The sequence below is a fragment of the Oryx dammah genome, unplaced genomic scaffold (genome assembly GCF_014754425.2).
Source record: "Oryx dammah isolate SB20612 unplaced genomic scaffold, SCBI_Odam_1.1 HiC_scaffold_2, whole genome shotgun sequence".
Lineage (NCBI taxonomy): Eukaryota > Metazoa > Chordata > Mammalia > Artiodactyla > Bovidae > Oryx > Oryx dammah.
Window position 1 is genome coordinate 11964546 of NW_024070186.1, and position 25877 is coordinate 11990422.

At 55.4% G+C, this 25877-nt stretch overlaps 1 protein-coding gene across 2 annotated transcripts; it reads left to right on the plus strand.

Moving 5' to 3' along the window:
- Window positions 1-42: 42 nt before the first annotated feature.
- Window positions 43-25201, plus strand: SLC19A1 (solute carrier family 19 member 1). Of its 2 annotated transcripts, none has more exons than XM_040264927.1 (6): window positions 43-250; window positions 4950-5167; window positions 9195-9963; window positions 10032-10224; window positions 12902-13043; window positions 24361-25201. In XM_040264927.1, the coding sequence occupies exons 2-6, from the start codon at window positions 4979-4981 to the stop codon at window positions 24592-24594; spliced, it is 1527 nt and encodes a 508-aa protein (XP_040120861.1). In that variant the 5' UTR covers window positions 43-250; window positions 4950-4978; the 3' UTR covers window positions 24595-25201. The 2 variants fall into 2 exon arrangements, with proteins under 2 accessions (XP_040120861.1, XP_040120860.1); XM_040264926.1 differs by lacking the exon at window positions 43-250 and adding an exon at window positions 3383-3614.
- The last annotated feature ends 676 nt before the right edge of the window (window positions 25202-25877 follow it).

Consider the following 25877-nt stretch of genomic DNA (forward strand, 5'->3'; position numbering starts at 1 on the left):
GGTGGGCTGAGTAGGGGTTGTGTTCCGAATTGCCGCGGGCCTTGCGCGCGGGCCTTCTGAGCCCGCTGGGTTCGGACCTCCGGTGAGACTGTGGGGAGCGTGTCGGAGACCTTGCAGCTGGTGTCCCGGCAACGCGTGGGGTGGCGGGGCCAGGTGCGCCCCTCCCCCAGCCGACCGGAAGCGGGCGGCCGCGGGGCATTGTGGGCACTGTGGTCCCCCCGCCCTTAACCCGGAGGCCGCGAGCGTGCAGGTAATGGGGCTGCGTGGTCCGAGAAGGTTGTGACGATGCGGGCCGGGCTGCAGGGAGCGCGCGTTGGTCACACGCTCCCAGTGCCGGAGTGCGCGCAGGCCGGGCTTTGGGGCTTGGGGAAAGTACTAGGTGCAGGAGCTGCGGATGCTGGGGTGGGCGCGGGGACGCGAGGAGGGGGCTCCTGGTCCCGGGATGGGGTTGGGCGCGGGGGCGCTGGAGATGAGTGCGGGGGCAGTGAGTCCCACGTGCAGCCTTGTCCCACGTGGCAACCCCGGCGCACTCTCCGAGCCTCTGTCACCTTAGGCGCGGGCTCCAGGCAAGAGAGGGAGCCGGGCTGCGCGTCTGGTTTCCAGCCAAGCCATTGTCTTTTCCTGCGCCCGGAGTCTGTAGGTGTGAACAACTTCCCCTTGGAGCAGCTCCTGGCGCGGTTGGAGCCGGGCGCTGGAGAGTGTCCAGGGCTGTGGGACACTCTGCACCTCTCCGGAAGGCATGCTTTTCCCCCACCTGTGCGGGAGTGACCATCACACGTGTGTTCATGGGATTCCTCGCCACTCGGGTGTCGGGCCGCAGGTCTCAGAAGGCCAGCGGGAATCTGGAAGCAGTTGTCTTCCAGGCCACCCACAGCATGCAAGTGCCATAGTCCTTGGAGCTCCCTGCTGGGTCCCCCTCCCCACTGCTGCTGCTGCTGCCAAGTCGCTCAGTCGTGTCCGACTCTGTGCGACCCCTTAGACGGCAGCTCACCAGGCTCCCCCGTCCCTGGGATTCTCCAGGCAAGAACACTGGAGTGGGTTGCCATTGCCTTCTCCAACGCATGAAACTGAAAAGAAAGTGAAGTCGCTCAGTCGTGTCCTACTCTTAGCGACCCCAGGGACTGCAGCCTCCCAGGCTCCTCCGTCCATGGGATTTTCCAGGCAAGAGTACTGGAGTGGGATGCCATTGCCTTCTCCGCCTTCCCCACTAGCCCAGACCGAATCAGCAGAACTGCCTCCCCCTGCAGGTTCGGGAGCCAGGTGCCCAGGCCCGCGGGGTTTGGGTGGGTAGCCCACCCAGTGGCCTCTGCTGGACTGCAAGAACTCACGCCGTCAGTGGGTTTAATGACCCCAAGTTACAGCTATCTGTGCTAGGCAAAGATGACCAGCATGTCCAGGGGGTTTTCAGCTTGTGGGTTTGATGTCCACAGTAGGGATGGCCAGACGGTTTTCCGTTTTACTCTTTGGAACACAAACTGTCATGTGGTCTGGAGGGCACAAGGCTTTTCTCTGTTCAGTGAGCAGATGGCAGCCTGAGACAGTGGTGGCTCTCCTGAAGCACCAGATGAGAGTCGTGGTGTTTGGTTTGTTTTGGTCTTGGGTCTTCAGCCTTCCCAGGTGCTGGGAGCACAGAACTGGTGGGAGCAGGTGGGAGCATGGGTTGTCCGAAGGGGGCTTCCAGGGTGATGGTCAGGACCTTCTCCTGAAGGTCACTGTCCTCCCTGCAGCCTGCCCAGGTGCCAGGCAGTGCTTCCTTCAGTGGCCCACCTGCCCCCTTGCCCTGGGTGCCCTGTTTCTGTGGCCATCAGTACATGACGGGTCCCTCCAGCTCTTCTTCCCAGGCCCGAGTGTTTGGAAGAGGACTTTAATCTTAGCTATGGCAGTGCCCTTATGTGAATCAAATAAATGAACAGGGTGGGTAATCCTTGAGGCCCCCAAGACCACCAGGAACACAGGCAGTGCCCGGCCCCCCGGGGAGAGCCCAGCTCTGCACCCACTCTTTCTTCTGCACCCCTGCCCCGGACCCGCACAGGGATCCTATGCTCTGGTGTGGCCGCCTGTGCTCCGTGGATGGGCCCAAGGCCTCCCCGTGACCCTGCAGTCCAGCTGTGGGCGCATGCGCTGGCTGCCCTCTGCCTGCTTTGGAATCTTTGGGAAGTGCGTGGGGCGGTGCATGGGGGGGACACATGTTCCAAGATGGCCCAGCCTCCTAGCCCCTCCAGTGCAAATCAGTGCCATTGCTTATGGCCCCGGGTGGTGGTCTCACAGTGGCCAGGATGCCAGCCCCTCGAGCCTAGCATTCTCTCTACGGTGAGGCCTGTGATGAGTGACAGGTCAGCCTGCCTTGAGGCCCGCTCCCACAGCTCTGACCTGGGTGCCTCTGCAAGGCCTCTTATGCGGGGAGTCACCAGAGGTGCTGGGACAGGACAGGCCGGGACTGTGACCCCCACCCCCCAAAGTTGGAGGAGGGCCTCGTGTGTGGGAGGAACAGATCTTTAAGCGACACTCAGGAGAAAACGTAAAGCAGAAATGAAAGTGAGCATTTTTGGAGGGAAGCCCACAGGGTCCAGGACCTTCTGAGCTTTTCAGTCTTTGCTGCTGCTTCTGCTCCCCTGCCATGGGGCGGAGTGGGAGTGGAGGGCGGACGGGGCTGGGCTCCAGGGTCACTGGGCCGTCCACTGGGCAGCAGATGTTTCTTAGGACAGGCGGCTGCCTTTGTCTGGGGTGGGCGTCTTGGCTCAAGTCCCTGACACTGGGGCACAGAGAAACACAGAGGCAGCCTGGGTCCCTCCTTCTAGAGTGGTCAGTGGACCTCCCTGACCTCCCCAGCACCCCAGTCCAGATGGGAAGGCTGCTTGCTTTCTGCCACCCCAGGGGAGCAGGCCTCAGGTTGTGCCTATGGCATCTTGAGCAGAAGCTTGTGCAGAGGCAGGTAGATGGGAGGGAGACCCACCAACCAATAGGCCGCAGCCCAGGGGAACGAGGCACAGGTGACCCTGGGCCCTCCTCATCCTGTGGTCCAGGAGCTGAGGAACCCAGGCTTTTCTCACTGGCTGGGGGAGGAAGGTGAGGGACTCCAACAGTGAGCTCAGCCTCCCCAGATTGCAGGAATGGGGTGGGCTGGAGGGGACCAGCTGGTGGGACACTCCTAGAGACCCCATGTAAACCCCAGGGGTCTGCGGACCTGCCCCCAACCCCCTCACCAGCTCCCTGGCCATCACAGGTGTGGACTCTTGCAGATCTGTGCTGCTGGGGAGGGCAGTGGTCCACCACTGTGTTGTGACCCTGAGAACTCTTGGGACCCTCAGGGCTGGGGTGTCTGAGCACTGGGGGTTGTGGTGCTGGCCTCAGATACTGGGGGTGGAGCTGTCATCAGCTCCTGTTGTTTGGGAGTACAGGGGGAGGAGGGGGTAGGGAGGCGTGTCAGGGAGCAGAGTCCTGCCTGCCCCAGACCTACTGACAGGCTCTCACTCTCACGGGACTCTCAGAAGCACCGCCTCAGGCTTCAGAAGCTGTGGGAGTCCAGGAAGTAGAAATGAAGAAGCTGGTGTGCTCTGGAGTCTGAGATTTCTGCCCCGGGATTCAGGATTGGGGGGGCAGGTGGGTGGCACCAGGTAGGGAATCTCTGTCATCTCTGGAGACAACACCTTTCAGAACACGGGCCCTTGAGCCCCTGGGGACAGGGAGCATGGGGGCTCCTGAGCTCTTGAGCCTGTAGGGGCTGGGAGCATGGTGGCCTGTGGGAGCCTGCTCCTGGGGAACATGGGACAGAGAGTGTGGGAACCTGCTCCTGGGGGCCCTGTGCTTTTAAGTTCTTGGTTGTTCACCCCATGCTGGGTGCTCAGCTGACTGAGGGTCTTCGTCTTCCTGGCACTCGGGCAGCAGTGGCCCAGGAGTCGGGAGAGAGCTTGAGGGGCGTCCTGGGGCTGGAGTAGGGGCAGTGTGTGCCCGCCTTAAACAGAGTCTTTCTGTTGGAGCCATTTGGCCTGTGTGCTCTGTGGGAAGCCACATCTCCCGGGGGCTTCTGGCCCCTCTTCTTGGCTGGTGTTTCACTTAGTTCTTGAGAAGGCTGGGACCAGGTTCTAGGACCCAGTAACCCCCAGGCCGCTGCTGCCCCTCCTTGTAGCCTCACAAAGAAACCCACCAACCCCGGCTTCTCCAGGGGGTTACTGCTGTGACACCCCTGCCCCATTTTCCATGAGTCACAGAAATGAACGAGAGAGGAAGGAGGAACCTGCTCATCAGACCATAGCTCCCTTGCTGAGCATGGCCCAGGCCTGCCTGGGGAGGTGGGAGGGGTCTTACCCTGCCCCCATCACGGACCCCTGTGCTGTTCTGCGGGTGTGTGCCTGGCCTCCCGGCGGGGGGGGGCTGTGTGCCCAGCAGGGCCTCTTCCTACCCCTTCCTCTTGGCTGTCTCAGGACCACTCCTCTGCTGTGCCTGGCACATGGACATGCCTGGTGCTGTGACATTGAGACTCCAGCCGCAGAAGCAGTCATCAGACCTTGTGGTGGGAGGTCTGGCAGAGGGGTCGTGTCTGCCTCAGGCCTCTGGGGCAGGGTGCAGGGGTCCTGCCTGCCCACTGGCCCACAGCAGGCCGCACTATGAGCGCATGACTGGAGCCTGGGGTTCCTGGGGGCCTGGATCTTAAATTGCATTTACTTTCAGTTATTTAGCGTTTATGGGCCCCACGTGATTCCCGCCACTCTATAGATCTGAGGCCCTGGAGCCCCCAGAAGTGGTGACACCCCAGCCTGGGTGGGCCTGGCATCTGGATGGTCACAAGCTCCAAGTTGGGGGCACAGGGTTGGGGCTGGGGGCCCCTTCCTCCGTGTGATGTGAGTTCTGGTTGAGTGACTGGTGTGGGGGGGAGCCCGTCACCACAGAGTTTTTGGGGGAGGCGGTTGCAGTTGTCTGCTGAGCCACCCTGATTCTAGCTTCCCCTTCAGGTGCAACGGCCCATCCATTTCCTGGCAGCATGGCGCTCTCTGGCCCGGAGGTGGAAAAGCAGGTGCCGGCAGAGCCCCAGCCTGGCCGTGAGCAGCAGTCCTGGTGGTGCCTGGTGTTCTTCCTCTGCTTCTATGGCTTCATGGCCCAGATGCGGCCTGGGGAGAGCTTCATCACACCTTACCTCCTGGGCCCCGACAAGAACTTCACGCGGACGCAGGCACGTTGGGCGTGCGTGCGGGTGGGACGGGCTGGAGCACAGGGGCTGGATGGCTGCAGGCGCAGGCAGCCACCAGTCCCTGTGGGGTGGTGGCAGGTCTGGTGGAGGGGTTGTGCCCGCTGTGGGCCTCTGGGGCAGAGCCCAGGGGCCTCGTCTGCCTGCCACCCATCTGTGGAGCCCTTGCTTTCAGCAGAGGCCTGTTTGAGGAGAGGGATTACAGAAGGAATTTGACTTTTGCTCAGCAACAAGGACAAAGGATCTTGCTGGAACTGGACTAATAAGCTTATACCCCATGGGAGTCTTGCATCAGACACAGTAAAAGCAGCAGCAGGCAATGTCCCCGCCCGTTTCCATCTCCATAAAATAAAGCAAATCAAGAGGACTCAGAGTTCCTTGGTTGATGAAGCACATGGTCAGGGTCTGTTCACCACCCCTCCTCGTCCTGCCTTAGGACCACCTGCCACCCCAGAGCCTACCCCAACCCCGTCTGTCCCCTGAAGGGTGACCTTGGCCTCCACACCCCCTGCCCCTGGTGCTGGACCCCACTGGGTCCCATGGGGATCTCCCACTTGATTTTTTCAGGGAGCTCCTGCCTCTTCCTGGTCCAGGGCTTGGCCCCCACCCCTCAGTGACACCAGGATTAAGCCATATGGAACTGCCGTGCACATGAGCCTGCCCCCTCAAAGTAGCCCTCTTGGAAAACAGATACACCCGTGTGCCCCAGCGTCATGCATGGGCTCAAAGCCATGTGTGTGTGAGGGCTCCAACCCCACAGCCAGAGGGGTGACTTCCCAGGTGAATTTGGGATGGGGGCCCTTGCCTCCTTCCAGCACTGGGTGTGACATGTCCTCCATTCACTGACTGGCCAGTTCCCCGGATGCCACTCTGTTCTGCAAGGGCCGGTCGTCCACTGCCAAGATGACTTAGGAGTGAGCCCCCGTGGGACGCGCCATTAAAATAACTATAAGGAAAATCTCTGTAGTAAACTTCCACCTGCCTGCCCTCTCAGGTCACAAGTTAGCTCTTAAGTAGTAGGTTCCAGAAATTAAGCCGTCCACCAGGCCTTGGATGTGACCCGAGATCGGCAGAGGCCTGTTCGGGGAGAGCCTGGCAGGTCTGTGGCCACGGTCACTTCTCCCACACAGATACAGGCTGATACTACCCAGCTCACACCCAGGGCCTCAAACCACCAAGAACCCCCTCCCCTGCCTTGCTCCAAGGGTCTCTGAGGTCTCCAGCTTATCCCGTCCCCCAGGGGAAACACTGCTGTGGTCGCTTCGCTTCTACCCTCTGCAGTGCGAGGCCGGGCCCTGACTCCGTTTCATCAGCACCTACCAGGCGCTGTTGAGTTTGTGCCCATCTGATAGACAAGGGCTTGCTGCCGGGCTTGGATTTCCTTGATTTCTGCTGTGGCGTCTCGTGTTCCTGGCTGTCCCCAAGCCTGGCCTTGCCAGCTTCCCCCTCTGCGGGCGTCTGCCTTCCTGTGCCTGGTAGGCTTCTGGTACTAGGGGGGCCCAGTGTCTCCTGTCCACCAGCTTCCTCCCTGCTTGCATGTCCTCTGGGCCGCAGTTTCACTGTGAACTCGGCCCCATTCTTCCCGGTTTATGCTGAGTGTTGCCTGCACACACATCCGGTACCCTCCCTTCTCCCTCCCCCCACCCCACCCCCACTCCTGCTGCCCTTTGGTTCATGAAGCACTTCCTGGCAGGTACGAGGTTTGCTTTGCACCTTGGGGCCTGTGACTCCCCTGCACCTGAGCTGCCTGGGTTGGGTCCTGCAGCCCCCACCCCACCTCCATGATGAGCCTGGCCCAGGACGTTTTACACAGCAGTCCTTGCTGGCCCGCAGCTGACCCTGCCTGTCACTGGTGTGACAGCCCCTGTCCTGCCCTCGCTCCCTGAGCCCCTCTGGGTGCAGCCAGGTGTAGGCTGTTGATGCCACTCCTCTTGGAATTCTGGTCACCTATGGCCTGGCCCTGCCCTGCGCCCCTTGTCCCATGGTCCTCAGAGCCCATGGCATCCTGTCCTTGTCCTGCCTGCCATGGCGCCCCAGCTAAGCCTCCTGTTGGCTGCCCCGAGGCCACCCGGATCCTGGTGTGGGCATGGCTTCCTTATCCTGCCTGTCAGTCTGGATCTAGCCTGTCCACACCAAGGTGCTGGGAACATGGCCCAGCAACACTGGCTGGACCAGGATGAGGCGCCCCTCATGCCACCTGCCTCAGGGACTCCATGGGTGCTGTGCTTCCTGCAGTTCCCAAATATGTCATGGGTCTGCCCCCTGGCCTGCATGCCTGCCCAGCTGGAGAAGGTGGATCCGGGGCCTGGGCAGCGGTGAGGGGACAAGGAAGAATGGCTGGCCTCCCGCAGCTCTGACCCCACGGCCCCACAGCTGTGCAAGCTGCCTGCCAAGAGGGCTCGACCACTAACTGAGGGGTTGTTTGATGTTCCTGGAATTTTCCATAAACAAGGCTCTGACCCTGTAGCCAGCCCCCATGGCTCTGGGACCAGCACTGGTTTTTCAGCACCCCTGAGAAAAGACTTGCACCAAGACTGTCTTGGACTGTCCCAAGGCTCTAGTGCTCAGTACTGGGTGGCCCCCAGCAGATGGGGAGCCCTGGAGGCAGTGGGTATGTGGCCAGCATGGGGTCCCGAGCACCGACTGAGAAGCAGTGCCGAGGCCTAGCCAGTTAGGCTGCAAGTTCTGGGTGGACAGACATGACGGCTGCAGAAAACCATGGGTGAGCCTCCAGGAAGCAGTGGGCTCAGCTGGGCCCCACGTGCTGACCTGGGCTCAGCTCTGGGCCCTTGGTGCATCTGTGAAGTGGGCCCTGGTGTTAGCAGGTGGTCAGGCACAGTCAGGGTTAGCACCCTGAGTCGGGTGGGAACCAAGGGAGGCCGAAGCCTCTGAGAGCCCAACAAGGCCAGAGGCTCACCTGTTGCTGCCCCTGGCTGGTCTGAGCCATGGCTAGGCCCTGGGAGGGTCAGTTGGGGTCAGGTGGAACTCCTGGGAGGGTTATTTGGGGTCAGATGAAGCCCCTGGGAGGGTCAGGTGGGGTTATTTGGATTCCTGTAGGGAGACCACCTGCTAAACACCCAGCTGGGCCTCAGGAGAGGCTCCGAGCACAGGCTGCCTCCCATGTGCATCCCCCAGGAAAGGGTGGTGGGGCCAAAGACTTGGGTCTCTCAAAAGCTGGGACCTCTTCCTAGGGGGCAGGCCCAGGGTGGCCCTTCCTGGGCAGTGGGAGGACATCTGGCTCACATCCCAAAGGGGTCTGTGGCTGTGGCCTTGCCCTGCGTGCCCAGGAGGGAGTGTCCTGCTGGGTCAGCCCTGTCTGAGTGGAGAGCTGAGTGGCCAAGGCCATGGAGAGCTCCCTTGGTGAAGCTGGGAGTCCTGGCTCCCATGGAGGCAGCTCCTAGTCCTGCCTGACAGGCAGGGGTGAGGGCCCAGCTTTGCTCTCCTGTGTGGCTGGTGCAAGGGTGGCTGCAGCGTCCCCTGTGCCCTGGGACTGAGTGAGACCGGCCTGCTGAAGGCCTTCCTCGGCTGCTGGCAAGAGTGTAGATTAGTCACAGCTCTGTTTTCTATATTGTTAGATTTAAGGTGAAATCCTCTCATGTTGTTATTTCATTAGAGACAAGCCTGGATCAACGTGGCTTAGCATGTAGTTACTGATATTTTCAGCACTATTACCAACACTCTGCAGGTGTCGATACTAAACTGCTTCCTGAGGAGCACGCCCTTGGGGATGGGATCAGAGTGGAACATGTTTGGGGGTCTGGTTGTGCGTCTCTCTGTTTCCTCGGATGCCCTGGACAGCCCTAAGGGCTGCACCTGTTTGGAGAACAGTACTCGTCACGTAGTCCTGGTAGGGCACTGTGGTAAAGGGGCACAGGAGACGGGGTGACTTGGGGGTGCATGGGGTCCATGTGGGGCTCACAGGTGCTAGGCCCAGCCCAGCAGATGTGACGGGCGCCCAGAGCAGCAGGGACCGTGCTCTGGAGCTGGGGGTCATGCATGTGCTGTCCTGCAGGTCACCAACGAGATCACGCCGGTGCTGTCCTACTCGTACCTGGCCGTGCTGGTGCCCATCTTCTTGCTGACCGACTACCTCTGCTACAAGCCGGTGCTGCTGCTGCAGGGCCTGAGCTACGTGTCTGTGTGGCTCCTGCTGCTGTTTGGCTCGACCGTGCTGCACATGCAGTTCATGGAGTTCTTCTTCAGCATCACCATGGCTGCCCGCATCGCCTACTCCTCCTACATCTTCTCGCTAGTGCCCCCTGCCCACTACCAGCGCATGGCCAGCTACTCACGGGCCTCGGTGCTGATGGGCGTCTTCACCAGCTCGGTGCTGGGCCAGCTGCTGGTCACCATGGGCAGGGTCCCCTTCTCCACGCTCAACTACATCTCGCTGGCCTTCCTCACCTTCAGCCTGGTGCTGGCGCTCTTCCTGAAGCGCCCCAGGCGCAGCCTCTTCTTCAACCGCGGAGCGCCCGTGCGTGCCGGGGCAGCGCCCTCCGAGCTGCACCAGATGAACCCGGGCCAGGCGCAGGCCACGGGCGCGAAGCCGGGCTGGCCGCCGGCCGCCTGGCGAGACTCGACGTTCGTGCGCATGCTCGGACAGCTGGGCCACGCGGTGCAGCTGCCGCAGCTGCGTCTCTGGTCGCTCTGGTGGGTCTTCAACTCCGCCGGCTACTACCTGATCGTCTACTACGTGCACATCCTGTGGAACGTGGTCCACCCCACCACGGACACCACCAGGGTCTACAACGGCGGGGCGGACGCCGCCTCCACGCTGCTAGGTACGCCCCGCCCCATGGGGCGGCGACCGTGACCACCGGGATGGCCGTGACGCGACTTGTCTCCCCAGGTGCCCTCACCTCCTTTGCTGCGGGCTTCGTGAGGATCCGCTGGGCGCTGTGGGCCAGGCTGGTCATCGCGGTGGTGACGATGCTGCAGGCGGGGCTGGTGTTCCTCATGTACAAGACCAACGACATTTGGTTGTGCTACGCGGCCTTCGTGCTCTTCCGCGGCTCCTACCAGTTTCTGGTGCCCATCGCCACGTGAGTCGGGCTGGGGCTGGCAAGTGGCCTTAGAAACTGGAAGTGGGGGTGTGTGGCTGGAGGGCCATGGATGGTATGTAGCAGAAGGTCTTCTTCCAGAAGGTTCCATGGGGAGCAGCAGAGTGTGTACTGCTCATGTTGGAGTGTGAGCCCCAGGTACCTTTAGCCAGGAGCCCCCTTGCTAATAGCATGCCCTGTCCCAGCTGCTAGGACCCTAAGGCTGGGTGAGGAGTCCGGCCTGTGTGGGTGTCCCCTGTGCGCCCCCCTTGAGCCTCTGGTGTCCACACAGATTGGACCTCTGAAGTCCTTCCTGCCTCCTGGCCCTGAGGTCCTGTCATGGGTGACTCTGAGGCCACTCCCGTCCTCTCCCACTTCTGGGCAGGGCGGCTCACGGCAGCAACTGGGTGACCCAGCTGGCCTTCTGCCCAAAGGAGACCTTCCCTGATGCCCTTGTGTTCCTCACACCCCTGGCGACGCTCCTGCACCTGCCCAGGGATGTCCCAAGAGCTGTCTGCTGACTCACTGTGCCTTCCAGAACCTTCCCCGGCCATGTCCTGCTGGGTTTGACTCCTGACCCCTCAGTGCACCCTCTAAACCAGACCTCTCCCACCGTGTGTTCACCCCAGACACACATTTTCACACCACACATGTGACACAAAACACATACTCAACATCTGTACCCGGCAGGTGGCCTGTCATTGTCCCCAGCTGTTTGGCTCCAGTTCCCCTCTGCGCCCCGTCTTCCCTGGGGCACCTCCGTCCCGACATGGACCATCCTCTCCAGTCACACCCATGTGAGAACATCTGCCCCTGCCTTGTGTGGAGCTTGGATGGTGTCCTCAGACTCCTGCCCCTCTGCAGCCCGCCCCCCTGCCCACGGCATGGTGGCCTGGCTCCCTTGTTCCATCTCACAATCCCCCTGCACGTCAGACCCGTACCTGCCCTGGTCTGTAGGAGGAAGCCCGGATCAGACCCGGTCCTTTCCTTTCCTAGGCCAGTGCTGCCCAGGCGCCCAGACCACACCCCGGCCCTGCTGGCACAGTTTATGCTCCGCCGCCCTCCTGCCCCTGTGGCATGGCTGCCTTCCCCAACTGCCTGTGGACGTGGCCCCAGGCCTGGCCTCCCACACAAGCGGGACGCTGCATCCTCCCGTCCTGACCTGCTCTCAGCCTGTAAGCGCCCCACCTCTCCTGCCACCGTCAGCATTGTGGAGAGGGTGCCAGGGCCCTTGGTGTCTTCCCCTCACTTGTCTCAGGACACCTAGTGTCTTGTGTGTCAATTGTAAAAGCCATGGTGTTTGTGGCAGAAAGATCAAATACGATGCAGAAAAGGTCAAATATGAGACACAAAGGTGAGAAGGAGACAGCAGACCGCGCCCCCCCCCCCAGGCCTCGTGTCTGACATGTGGGTGTCAGGCTGCCGGGGTCATCGCTCCCCCACCTCATAAGCTTGAGGCTCCGTGTCCAGAGGGCATTGTTTTTGGTTTTCCTGGTGACAAGGCCACCGTCTCTGGTATCTCCCTGAGACGCCTGGCTCAGAAGCCTCACCCTCTCACCTACATTTTTCTTCTGAAGTTCTGATAATGGCCTCAGGTGGTTCCGGAAGTGGGCCAGCCAGGTCAGAGTTCACGTGCTTTAGGAAAGGGTTTAAGAGATGCTGCAGACACAGCCAGGCGTTGAAGGGCGGCTTGTGGGCTAGCGGCCCCTCCTGCTGTCCTGGCTAGTTCACACCCATGGGTTCTTTTCCCGCTGGGATTTCCTATTCCCCGGTCATCTGCAGCCCACGTGCGGGTGTGGTGGCAGGGGCCTTTCACGGAGTGTGTAACCGTGTTACTGTTGGCTTTAACCCCACTCGTGGAGCTCTGGCAGCAGCATCTCCCCAAGTCGTACAGGTGGCATTTTGTTCTGCCTGTCCTGGTGGGACCTGGCTGGGCTCCTGTTTCCCAGGAGTTAATCTATTGCTTGAGTTACTGTGCGCCTGCCCACCCTAGAACTTCATGTATTTCTTGTCGTCCCAACCCTCCCGCACCCCCAGCAGAAGCTCCCCAGCCTTTGTCACTCTCTGTAAGGCTTCTTGCCTCTTTTTGTTCACTCATTCTTCAGAACTTGAGAACGTTTCCTGTCTAGTTTTTTTTAAGGCACTTTGGGGCTTTTAATTGAAAGTGTGTTCAAATGTTAATTTCTGTGCAGAGCGCTGGAAGCACTGAGCATATTAATTCCTCTTGCTTCTTTATTTGTTTTATGGGTCTTTTTCTAATTTACTGACTCATTTAACAGCAAAGCACTTTAAATCCGGAATTTTCCTCGTGCTCGTCTGTGCCTGTGGTTGTGTTAACACCCTGCTTTCAGGGGGACGGTTTTCTGAGAGCCCTGTAGTGACGACAACTTCTTTGTCCCAGGGTTTCCAGGAGACTTTGTCTCCCAGGGCTGCCTTCTTCGCCTGGCTTTGCACTCCCTTTATGGGTCATCAAGGGAGGATGTACAGCTCAGAGCACAGGCCCAGGGCGGTGGGCAGCCCAGGCTTTGTGTGGGCCTCATGTCTCCCTGCAAGCCCTGCAGCCTTGGTGGACCCGCGGCTGTTCTTGGCTGCCTGAGGGCACTGCCACCTAGCTGGGTCCTCTGCACCTGTGGGCGCGTCTCGCCCTGGCTGTCTGACCTCAGCCTGCTACCCTGTGAAGTTTTCAGATCGCGGCTTCTCTTTCTCAAGAGCTCCGTGCCCTGGTCTTCGGCATCAACACGTTCCTCGCCACCGTTCTCAAGACCATCATCACCCTCATTGTCTCCGACAAGCGGGGCCTGGGCCTCCCAGTCTGTTCCCAGGTGAGCTCTGCTTTCGGGCTCACTTCCTGGAGGAGGGATGCCTCAGGGTGGGTTGAGGGGGAAGTCCTGGCCAGGCCTCCTGGTGCCTGCCCAGCCAGCAGTGTCACCCCTCCCGGGACCCAAACCATAGACATGCTTCAGGCAGGGGCATGTCTAGCCAGACTCTCTGGACTGAGTGGGAACAGGGAGGGAAGGCTCAGAGGGCAGGGAGGCCAAGGGCCACAATCTGACTGCCTGGTGCCAACCTGTGCAGCTTCCTTGCGGGGCTCAGGTTGGGGCTACGAATGCTGCCCACATTGGGCAGTGCAGGGGGCATGTACCATCAAGTCCTGTGAGACCTCTAGGGTCTCCGAGGCCAGCCTGGGTGCCGGTCACTTCTGCAGGAGCTCTCGGGGCCCTGGGTACCCCCTACACTGGCTGAGGTCCCAGGAAGCCTGGAGGCATGGTCCTGAGCATTCCCTGAGCCCTCCGATAGGCCTTCCTGCAATGGGTCCTGCTCATGGGACAGCTCTCTGTGGAGGCAGATGAGAGTGGAGCTCCAGGGTTGATTGACCTTGGTGCCTGTCAGCCCCTTTCCCGACTCCTCCCTCCATCCAGTCCTCTGTCTCCCGAGAAGAACGTGAAACCCGGGACACGCTCAGGCTGGACTCCCAGTGCCTCGGCCAGGGCAGGACCTCTGAGTGAGCTGGAACTAGCCAGAGATTGGGCCCATGGGAGGGTTGTCACTGGGCTCCTCGGTGCAGCCTCCACCTGCTGGGAGCCGGACCTCTCTGGGCATGGCGGCTCCATGGAGAAGTCCAGCCCTCTGTCCAAGGGTGCTGGGTCAGCCTCGCCCTGGTGACTCCCTTGCCAGAGCTGACCAGGGAGAAGGTTCCAGGCACAAGAGACCCTTATGTTCAGAAACAGGATTTTGGGCTGGGGTTCGGGAAGGACATCAGAGCCTGTGGCAGTGTGTGTCCACCCGAGCAGGCAGGTCTCAGCCCTGCTTCCCCAGGAGGGCCCCACAGGCTGAACACTGTGGACTGTGGCTGAGCAGGGTGGCCAAGTTGGACTTGGGCCCATGGGGCGTGTGTGACTGCGCCTACAGCTGTGCGTCAGGGGCAGTCCAGAGGCACCAGACCTCCGTCCAGACGTGGTGGGTTGGGCCCTCCTTCACTGGGACCCTCTGGTGAGGCCTCCCCTCTGGAGTGACAGCCTCTGCTGGAGCACCATTGCCTCCTGGCTTGATTGTGGGACTTGCTGGCAGCCGTATGCGAGGGGCCTCCACACCCAGGGGTGTTCCCCCTCCCTGGAGCGCCAGTCATCCCAGCTCTGGGCGGTGGGGCTTCTTAGGGGCTCCAGGCTGGGGTCAGGGCTGGACTTTCCTCCCCTGTCTCAGCCCAGCCCCACCACGTGGCACTTTATGGCCTTGCCAGGTCAAGCTGATATTATATTGATTTTTGTTTGGCTGCTTTAATTTCCTGGTTAAAAGGGAGCTCTACAGGCTTGCTTGTAATTAGAAATTACGGATCCTGGTGGTGTCCGGCAGGAGAGTCATCCCTGCTCCTCTCACTCACTGTTTCCATGTGCAGTGCACTGGGGGCCCATCCCTCCGTCATGGGTAGTGAGAGTGGGGGTGGGGAATGGAGCTGGTGGTGGGAACCAGCCCAGGGCATGTGGGGAGCTGGCCTGGGGGGCTGGCTTTTAAGTTAAACAGTATTTCTGGGTCACCACACACTCACTCACGGGGTAACAGGTAATGCAGAGACTCACATACCCAGCCTCCCCACTGGCCACATCCTGCAGTTCTGGGGTGCAGGCACTAGGGGGATGTGGACCCCACAGTCGAGATGAGAGCATGCCTGCCCATCCCCTGCGACCATGCTGGGCCCCACTCCACCTCCGCCTCAACCCCAGCAGCCCTGGTTTGCCCCCGTTTCTGTAGTGTTGTCATCTTGAGAGTGCCCTTCCGTGGAAGGAACCCAGTGAGTCAGGATTGACTTTTAACCACTCATCCCAGCTCCTAGAGACACATAGCTACTCCCGTTGGGTCCTGTGCTGTGTGGGTTCCCTGGTGACTGGACCCAGGCTCTTACTTGGTTACTGCCAGGAGCCCTAGCTTGATCCAGTTGGGGGCTGCTCTAAACATTGGTGTATAGCTTTCTGTGTGAACCTGGATTTCCGTTTCTCTGGATAAATGCCCTGAGGTGCAGTCATTGAGTCCTGGGGTGGCTGCCAGACTGTTCTTCACCAGCCATGCCTGAGGAGGCCAGTTTCTCCACATTCTCACCAGCCTTTGATGGGGTCACCATTGGTTTACCCTTCTGAATGGTGTGGAGAGCTGATCCCTGTGGTTTTAATTTGTATTTCCCTGATGGCTATAATGGGCTTCCCTGATGGCTCAGACAGTAAAGAATCTGCCTGTAATGCAGGAGACCTGGCTTTGATCCCTGGGTCAGGAAGATCCTCTGGAGAAGGCAGTGGCTACCTACTCCAGTATTCTTGCCTGGAAAATTCCTTGGACTGAGGAGCCTGGCGGCTACAGACCATGGGGTCGCCAAGAGTCCAGCACGACGGAGCATGCACACACTCGCTCCCTGATGGCTGTGCCGCTTCTCTTCTCGTGTGCGGCTGCATCTGTGCATCCTCCTGGGTGAAGAGTTTCTTTCCTGCCCATTTCCTGTTTGGGGCCTTTGTCTTTTTATTCTTGAGTTTGAGCATGTCTGCTTATTCTAGATAGCAGCCCTTTGTTGGACATGCACTTTGCAGGCATCTCCCAGTCCATAGCAGACCATCTCGTCTTCTTAATAGGGCTATTTGCAGAGTAAAAGTTTTTAATTTTGATGAGGTCTGATTCATTCCTTTGTCCTTTTGTGGATCTTAGTTTTGGTATTACATATAATAATTCACGGGGTCACAAAGAATCGGACACGACTGAGCGACTGAACTGAACTGAACTGATAATAATTCTGGGCTTCCCAGGTGGCACTAGTGGTAAAGAACCCGCCTGCCAATGCAGGATACATAAGAGATGTGGGTTCGAATCCTGGGTCGGGAAGATCCTCTGGAGAAGCAAATGGCAATCCCCTCCAGTATTCTTGCCTGGAGAACCCCATGGACTGAGGAACCCGGTGGAATATAGTCCATAGTGTTGTAGCCACGCATTCCAGGAAACAAACTCACTCAGAAGGACAATGCAGATAGTGGAGTGCGGTTTATTACACCGGCGGGCCCAAGGCAGAGTCTCCTTTTAGCCAAGGACCCCGACCAGCATTTGTGAAAATCTTTTATACCTCATGTGTACGTGTCTGAACCCACCACTCCAAATTCCTTGAGACTTACATAAACCAAGGAAAATACAATCCCAATAATCCCATCATTCATGTGCTATGTCCTCAAACAGTCAAACAATTAGCCAATAATCAATAAACCCGAGGTTACACTCTGATAGATACAGAAACATTTATGGCCTGTCTGGAGGAAGGGGTGATTAGTGTATATTTTCTCTTCAGTTCAGTTCAGTTCAGTCACTCAGTCGTGTCCGACTCTTTGCGAACCCATGAATCGCAGCACGCCAGGCCTCCCTGTCCATCACCAACTCCCAGAGTTCACTTAGACTCACGTCCATCGAGTCCGTGATGCCATCTAGCCATCTCATCCTCGGTCGTCCCCTTCTCCTCCTGCCCCCAAGCCCTCCCAGCATCAGAGTCTTTTCCAATGAGTCAACTCTTTGCATGAGGTGGCCAAAGTACTGGAGTTTCAGCTTTAGCATCATTCCCTCCAAAGAAATCCCAGGGCTGATCTCCTTCAGAATGGACTGGTTGGATCTCCTTGCAGTCCAAGGGACTCTCAAGAGTCTTCTCCAACACCACAGTCCAAAAGCATCAATTCTTTGGCGCTCAGCCTTCTTCACAGTCCACCTCTCACATCCATACATGACTATTTGAAACACCATAGCCTTGACTAGACGGACCTTAGTTGGCAAAGTAATGTCTCTGCTTTTGAATATGCTATCTAGGTTGGTCATAACTTTTCTTCCAAGGAGTAAGCGTCTTTTAATTTCATGGCTGCAGTCACCATCTGCAGTGATTTTGGAGCCCCAAAAAATAAAGTCTGACACTGTTTCCACTGTTTCCCCATCTATTTCCCATGAAGTAATGGGACCAGATGCCATGATCTTCGTTTTCTGAATGTTGAGCTTTAAGCCAACTTTTTCACTCTCCACTTTCACTTTCATCAAGAGGCTTTTTAGTTCTTCTTCACTTTCTGCCATAAGGGTGGTGTCATCTGCATACCTGAGGTTATTGATATTTCTCCCGGCAATCTTGATTCCAGCTTGTGTTTCTTCCAGCCCAGCGTTTCTCATGATGTCCTCTGCGTATAAGTTAAATAAGCAGGGTGACAAGATACAGACTTGATGTACTCCTTTTCCTATTTGAAACCAGTCTGTTGTTCCATGTCCAGTTCTAACTGCTGCTTCCTGACCTGCATACAGATTTCTCAAGAGGCAGGTCAGGTGGTCTGGTATTCCCATCTCTCTCAGAATTTTCCACAGTTTATTGTGATCCACACAGTCTGATGAGTAACCTAGATACGATCTTCAAGGTTCCCCTGTCTGGAGGGGGTCTTATCCTTCTGTTGTTGTTTTCATAGTCACTAAACACAGAGTTCAGAGTCCATTGGAAAGGTGGCCGAGCATGATCAGCATGAACAGGCCTAAGATGGAGTCCAGGCCCTATGAGTTCCTTCTTCAATAGGGTTGCAGAGTCAGACAGGACTGAAGTGACTTAGCACAGAACCCACAGTAACTCTGTCTGGTCCTGGGTCCCAAAGATTTCCCCCAGCTTCTTATTAAAGTTTTATAGTTCGATACCTAAGTCTGTGACCTGTTTTGAGTTAACTTTTGTGTAAGGTGTGACATTAATGTTGTTTCATCCCTTTGTCTGTAGATGTCTACTCACTCTAGCACCGTTTGTTGAGAGACTGACTTGCCTTTTTACCACTTGGATGAGCTTGCTTCTGGGTTCTTTGTCTGTTCTGTTGGGCTGTATGCCCGCCTTTCCTCCACCACCACACTGTCCTGCTTGTGTAGCTATGTGGTAAGTTTTAAAATTGGGTACCCTGATTCCTCCAACTTTGGAAGGTTTTTCAGAATTGTTTTAGCTATTTAGAGTTTCTTTGCCTTTCCCTCTACATTTTCGAGTAATCTTGTCTATATCTACAAAAACTTTTGTTGTGATTTTGCTGGGAATTGCATTCAGCTTGTTTATCAGTATTGGGAGAATTGATATCGTTTACTCTGTTGAGTCTTCAGCCTGTGAACATGGTATGTCTCTCCGTTTACTTGGAACGTCTTTGATTTCTTTCAGCATTTTGTAGTTTTCGACATGGATGCAAGTACTGTAGTGCTGTGCATGCTTTCTTAGGTTTATTCCTAGGCGTTTCAGTGTTTTGTGAGCAATTCTTATGTGATATTTTTAGTTTTGGTGTCTGCATTAATCTGCAAGGACTGCCATAACAAGGTATCACAGACTGGGCAGTCTGTGCAATAGCAGTCTGTTCTCTTAACAATCTGCAGGCTGGAAGATCAGATTGAGATCTGGTGAGATCAAAGTGTTTGCAGGTCTGGTTCCTCCCAAGGCCCCTCTCCTCACTTGGTCTTTCTTCTGTGTGCACTCCTGGTGTCTCTGCCTCTTGTAAGGACAGCAGTCATACTGGATCAGAGTGCTACCCTCATAACCTCATTTAGCCTTAATCACTCCTGAAAGGTCTTATCTCCACATACAGTCATACTGGGGGTTAGGGCTTCAGCAGTGAATTTTGAAGGGAGACAGTTCAGTCTATAACAGTGTCCCGGTGTTTGTTGCTAGTTCAAGAAAGAAAAGAAGGTGACGTTGCTCAGTTGTGTCCAACTCTTTGTGACCACATGGACTGTAGCCTACCAGGCTCCTTCATCTGTCCATGGGTTTTTCCAGGCAAAAGTACTAGAGTGGGTTGCCATTTCCTTCTCCTGGGGATCTTCCTGACCCAGGGATCAAACCCAGGTCTCCCACATTGTAGGCAGTCGCTTTTACTGTCTGAGCCACCAGGGAAGTCAGGCAGACCTCATTTTGTTGTACTTCACTTTACCATGCTTCAAAGATACTGACATTTTTACAAGTTGAAGATTTGTGGCAACCTTGCATTGTCAGATGGCAGTTAGCATTTTTTAGCAATAAAATATTTTTATTAAGGTATATAATTTGTTTTTAGACATAATGCTATTACATACTTAATAGACTGTAGTGTAAACATAATTTTTATGTGTACTGGGAAACCAAAAAATTTGTGTGAGTTACTTTATTGCAGTATTTATTGGGGTGGTCTGGAACTGAGCAATATCTCTGAGGTCTGCCTGTATAAGAAACACATTGACTTGTGTGTGTTAATCTTGTGTAATCTTGTTGAGGTCACTTATTTGTTCTGGGAGGTCTTTTCTTAAATGTTTTTAATGTACTTACTTGTCTTACTGCACTGGCTAGAACTTCTGTTTTAACTGTTTCCTTTGTTTTACTTGCTTTGGATTTATTTTGCTCATCTTTTTCTAGGTTCTTGAGATGGAAGCTTAGATTAATGATTTGAGACTTCTTCTTTTCTAATATTTGCATTTATTGCTATACATTTCCCTCTGAGCCTGCTTTAGCTACACCCTACAGATTTTGATATGTTGTATCTTCATTTTCTTTCACTTCTATGTATTTTTGTCTCTTTTCATACTTTCTCTTTGACCTATGATTATTTCAAAATGTTTTGTTTAGTTTCCAAGTGTTTTGATTGTTTTCCTATCTTTCTGTTATTGCTTTATATTTTTGATTCTATTCTGTTGTGATCAGAGAACACAATCTGCATTATGTCGAGGTTTGTTTTATGGCCCAGGACGTGGTCTATCTTGTTACATGCTGCATGGACACTTGAAAAGAATGTGAATTCTGCTGTTTGGGGGTGGAGTATTCTATAAATACCAATTACATCCTATTGCTGATGGTGGTATTGATTTTTTTCTGTATCCTCATAGATTTTCTGTCTGGCCTATTGTTGAGAAAGGAATGTTGGAAGTTTTCATTTATAATTGTGAATTTGTCTATTTTTTTCTTTCAATTCTATCATGTTTTTACTCCACATTTTTACAGCTATTTGTTGTATACACATGCACAGTGTGTCTTGGTGAATTGAGTCTTTTAACATTATATAATGTCCTTCTCTGCCTGTGGTCATTTTCTTTTCTCCAAAGTCTACTTTACATGATATTCACATAGCTGTTCTGCTTTCCTTTGGCTTTTTTCCCTCCAATTTTTATTTATTTATTGGCTGTGCTGGGTCTTCATTGCTGTGCAAGCTTTCTCTAGTTGCAGTGCACGGATTTCTCATGGCGATGGCTTCTCTTGTTGCTGAGCACAGGCTCTAGGGCATGTGGGCTTCAGCAGCTGCATCACGTGGGCTCAGTAGTTCAGCAATTCCTGGGCTCTAGAGCACAGGCTCATCTGTTATGGCACATAGGCTTAGTTGCTCTGTGGCATATGGGATCATCCCAGATCAGGGATTGAACCTATGTCTCCCGCGTTGGCAGGTGGATTTTTTTTTTTTTTTTTTTTTTACCAGTGAGCCACCAGGGAAGCCTCTGTCTTTTTATTTTTAACCTGACTGTATTGTTATACTTGGCATTTCCTGTAGATAGCATATGGTTGTCATGTTTTTTTTTTTAACTCACTCTGCCAGTCTCTTTCTTTGATTGGTTTATTTAGACTGTTTATATGTAGTATAATTGTGCTGTCTTATAACTTACACCTGTCATTTCATTTTTATTTTCCTTTTATTCTCTGCCTTTTGTTTCTGTTTTCTTTTCCCCTGCATTATTTATAGATTCTTCAGAACTTCTTGGGTTATCTGTCATATAATTTGCGTGTCTCTTGTGATAACTTTTTTCATAGTTGCTTTGTGTATTAAATGGACAGTTGTAGTAAGTATTGAAATCTCACCTCCCTTTAAGTCACTTTTCTCTCCTATGTTTATAGTACAAGTGCCTTATTTATTTCTTCTATATATCATTAGAGCTGCCTAATGGCACCCCACTCCAGTACTCTTCCCTGGAAAATCCCATGGGCGGAGGAGCCTGGTGGGCTGCAGTCCATGGGGTCGCTAAAGTCGGACACGACTGAGTGACTTGACTTTCACTTTTCACTTTCCTGCATTGGAGAAGGAAATGGCAACCCACTCCAGTGTTCTTGCCTTGAGAATCCCAGGGACAGCAAAGCCTGGTGGGCTGCCGTCTATAGGGTCGCTATTTTACTCCAGCTATTAAACATTTAGGAAACTGGAGAGAAGAAAAATCTGTTTATCCATAATTTTGGTCACTGTTGTTTCTCCTTGATGTCACAGGTTTCTTATCATTTACTTTCTGTTTAGAGAACCTTCTTCAGGCATTCTTTCAGGGCAGGTCTTCTGGTGACAAATTGTTCTGTTTTACTTGACCTGAGAGTATCTTGATTTATTTTTCATTTCTGAAGGACATTTTCAGTGGAATAGGTTTCTGGGTTAACAGTTTTTTTGTTCAGCATGTGAAAATTTTATCATTTCCTTGTGACCTTCTTGGTTTCTGATGAAAAATCCACTGTCATTCTAATTATTTTTCCCCTACAGTGTCATTTTTTTCTGGCTGCTTTCAAGATTTTCCTTTTTGTCTTTAGCTTTCAAAAATTTGATTATGATCTGTGTTGGTCTGATTGGGGTGGCTGTTTTGTTTGGGGTTCCCTCACATTCTTAAGGGGCTTCCAAGGTGGCTCAGTGGTAGAGAATCTGCCTGCCAGTGCAGGAGACAGGAGATACAAGTGCAGTCCCTGGGCTGGGAAGATACCCTTAGGGGGAAATGGCAACTCACTCCAGTATTCTTGCCTAGAAAATTCCATGGACAGAGGAGCCTTGTGGGCTGCAGTCTGTGGGGTCGCGAAGAATTGGACATGACTGAGCAACTGAACGTGATACACGTGCCCCTTTTAAATCTGTAGGTTTATGTCCCGTTCCAGATTTGAGACATTTCCACAGCCATTATTTCCTCAAGTGCTTTTTCAGTTCCATGCTTTTTCTTTCTTCTTGTTCTACTCCCATAACGGTGTTTTGTCCCCTAGAGAATGAAGCTCTGCTCTTTCCCCTATCTGTTTTGTTGTTTCGATTGGCTCATTTCTATTGTTGCATCTTCCAGTGCACCGATTCTTTTCCCTGTTCCCCCCATTCTTAACAAGACCATTTGTTAAGTTTTTTTATTGGTTACTATGTTTTTCTTCTTTTACTGTAACTTTTCTTCTTTCTCTCTTCCATTTCTTTTCTGCAAAGCTTTATCTCATCTCTGTCATCTTGGTATCTGTGTCTGTTGATTGTATTTCATTCATTTAGAGAACTTTTTCTAAGTTTGCTGAGTGACTTTTTTAAGTGAAACCTGTACATTTTGGCCATTATGTTATGCAATTCTAGATCTTATTTTTTAAAAAAAATATTTATTTGGCTGCTTTGGGTCTTAGTTGCAGTACTTGGACTTAGTTACTCTGAGGCATGTGAGATCTTAGGGCCCGGACCTGGGATTGAACCTGCGTCCCCTGCATTGCATGGTGGATTCTTAACCACTGGACCACCAGGGAAGTCCCTTTGGATCTTATTTAATCCTCTGTTTCAGTTGGCTTTTCCTGACACCACCCTTGCAGAAGACTAGGAGCTTGTATCTTTACAGCCAGGTTGGGTGGGTGTCCAGACTCCCCATTCAGCCCTCCTCACCTGAGGGGTGTGTGGGGGCAAGGATGGGAGTGCCAGCTCCCCACGTGGCCACCAGTGGTTGGGAGGGGCCTGGGTGCCTCATTACCACTCTTCCTGTGGCCTCCAGTGATCCTGGTGGGGGCAGAGCATTCTTGCCCCTGCTGGGTGGCTTGAAAGTCCTGACTCTTCAGCGAGTGGGGGGCACTGCCTGGTAAGAGCGACAGCCCAGGCTTTCCGTGTGGTCTCTGTGGGGGTGAACATTCCAGCTCCCCACCGGGCCCTAACCAACACCCCCTGACCAGACTAGGGGCGTCACAGCCTGGGTCATGAGAGTGGGGTCTGGCTGGGGTAGAGTGGTTCCCGTTCTTCAGTGTCTCATCCTGCTGGGCCGGTGGTCCCTCTCCTGATCCTTCGTTTGGAGCAGCTTTTGTTAGTGTTGGGTTTTTTCCCATGTGTTTTGGGATTTCTTGTTTGCTGGCTTCTTTGGTTCCTTTAATACAGGCAGCAGAAAGAAGAAAAAACCCAGGGAACACATTGCCGTGTTGCTCCTCAGATTCCAAGGTCGAGGCTGGTCTGCCCGTCCAGCTTTCAGTCACCTTCTGAGTGCTCGCTGTTCAGTGTCCAAGGCTTCACTCACACTCAGAGAGAAACAGGCAGGACATGCCAGCCCCAGGTTCCTGGAAGTGAAGTCTCTGATGGTTCACTTCCTGGTTTTGCTTCTGAAAATGAGCTTTCCTAGGAGGGCTGAGTGTGCTGGTGCTGAAGAGGGTCTTAGGGAGCCCCCTGGGGGAGTAGAGCTCCAGGGAGTTGGCCCACAGATGAAGGAGACACTCTGGACCCCTGCCCCTGGTGATCTGAGATTCAGGTAGGAGGGTCCCCTAGCTGGGCCCAGGTCCCTATGCATCACTGCTGGGCAGTTTCATGGGATGCCAGGTTTGGGGCTGCCCAGGCCCCAGGGCCAAGGGGGCTGCGCTGGCCAACCGGATGATCTGTTCCCCTCCACCAGGCTCCACCCACACGAGTGTGAAGACTTGGCCCCAGAGCCAAGCTGCACATTTGCTGTCACACCAAGTGATCAGAATGCCTCAGGCGGGATCACAGAGGCTCAGAAGGGCTGGGTGTGCTGCTGCTTGGCTGGCCTGTGGAGGCTGGGGCCCTACCCCCTCTCCCCAGGCATTCCCGTGACCTCGTCTGTGTCTCTCTGTTCCCTGGGTGCCCCTCCCCCTCCCCCGGGTGCTCCCCTGACCTCACCTGCCCCTGTCTGTTCCTGTCCCTGCTCCCTGGGTGCCCCTCCTCCTCCCCTGGGTGCTCCCCTGACCTCACCTGCCCCTCTCTGTTCCTGTCCCTGCTCCCTGGGTGCCCCTCCCCCTCCCCCGGGTGCTCCCCTGACCTCACCTGCCCCTGTCTGTTCCTGTCCCTGCTCCCTGGGTGCCCCTCCTCCTCCCCTGGGTGCTCCCCTGACCTCACCTGCCCTTCTCTGTTCCTGTCCCTGCTACCTGGGTGCCCCTCCCCCTCCCCCGGGTGCTCCCCTGACCTCACCTGCCCCTCTCTGTTCCAGTTCCTCGTCTACTTCGTGTACTTCCTGGTGCTCTTCGCCGCCTACTTCCTTGCTGCCGTGCTGGTGGGCCTGCGCCACTTCCAACAGAGCCGCCACCAGCCCCTGCCACCGGCCCAAGAGCTGGTGAGTCCCATGCAAGAGAAGGCCACGCAGGACGGAGCCCCGCTCCCGGCCCCAGAAGATGGTGTGTTTGCCGTGGGGGAGCTGAGCCCACAGTCTGAGGCCAAGGCCTGACCTCAGCTGACCGGCTGTCCCGCCCGGTGGGCAATCAGATTCCTGACACCGCAGGCAGCAAGCCAGGCCTCGACCTCAGAGCTCCCTGTCTTCTCTGTGTCAGCAACCACATCCACATTGTCACCTTCTGGTAGCTGTGACTGAGGCCCTGGTGGTCTGTCCTTGAGACCCATGGTCTGAGGGCCAGTGGCCTCCACGAGGGGTCCTTGATTTGCATTATGGCACCTAGAGCATGGCACCCCTCAGCCCTGCTTCATGCCCTGGCTGTGACCCCCAGCCTGCAGGGCACCCTGGCAACTAGGGGCTGGTATGCTGTCCCTGCCTACACCTGGCCAGTGGTGGGGTCCAGGTGCCCACCAGGCCTCCCTGCTTTCTCCTCCTTGGGAAGCAGGTCCCACTTGTCCCAGGGAAAGTGGTCCGACCCTGACCCTGACCAGCAAAGTGGTCCCAGATGCCAGTCTAGGGACCCGGCCCCTGCGGGATATTCTGGGCTGTATGGGCCATGTTCCTGGGCCCGTGGCTAAACTGGGACATTTGCGGTTGTCCAGGTGATTTCAGTTTTCACCGATGCTCTGTACCTTTTTTAAAAGACAGACATAAGTGCAAATCCTTGTCCGGCTTGTTTCTGGGGGAGAAGCAGGGCACGGGGGGGTGGTGGGAGGGTGGGGTGGTTCTGTCCAGTGGAAGTGCCTCAGTTCCAGACTTCACCCCAGATCCTCTCCCTCCTTTGCTCAGAGCTGGGTTGACGCTGTCCCGCTCCTGGGGACTGCTCACACACCCGCCCCAAAGGGACTTGCCTGTGCCACCCTGGGCACTGCCCTGGCACTTGAGAGCCAGCTATACATCCTCTGAGATGTGATGCCCAGACACGTGACATGGACACGCAACCCACGTGAGGGGGTGCCTGACTCCATGTGTCCACCAGGCCAATGGAGGGGCCCAGCCCTGCCCCCAGCCACAGGCAAGGACCCGACCCTGACCTGAGCCGATCCCGGCTCCTCCTGTGGCCTCTGGCCTTCATCCAAGATCCACAGAAAAGGCCGCCGCTCCAACCTCAGGATGCCTGCTGGGGGCAGGGCTTCCAGAACTGGCTGCCTCTGGGGGCCCCAAGGTTGACTTGGGTGAGCGGGGCATCTCAGGGCACCCTGAGGGTTGAGGAAGAGGCTGGACCTGCAGTAAGTCACAGCCAACAGGTCAGTCAGGGCGAGTGGTCCCCTAGTGGGTCCGCGGGAGACGCCACGGCTGTCCCCTGGACCCTGCTGGGAAGAGGCAGCAGCCAGCAC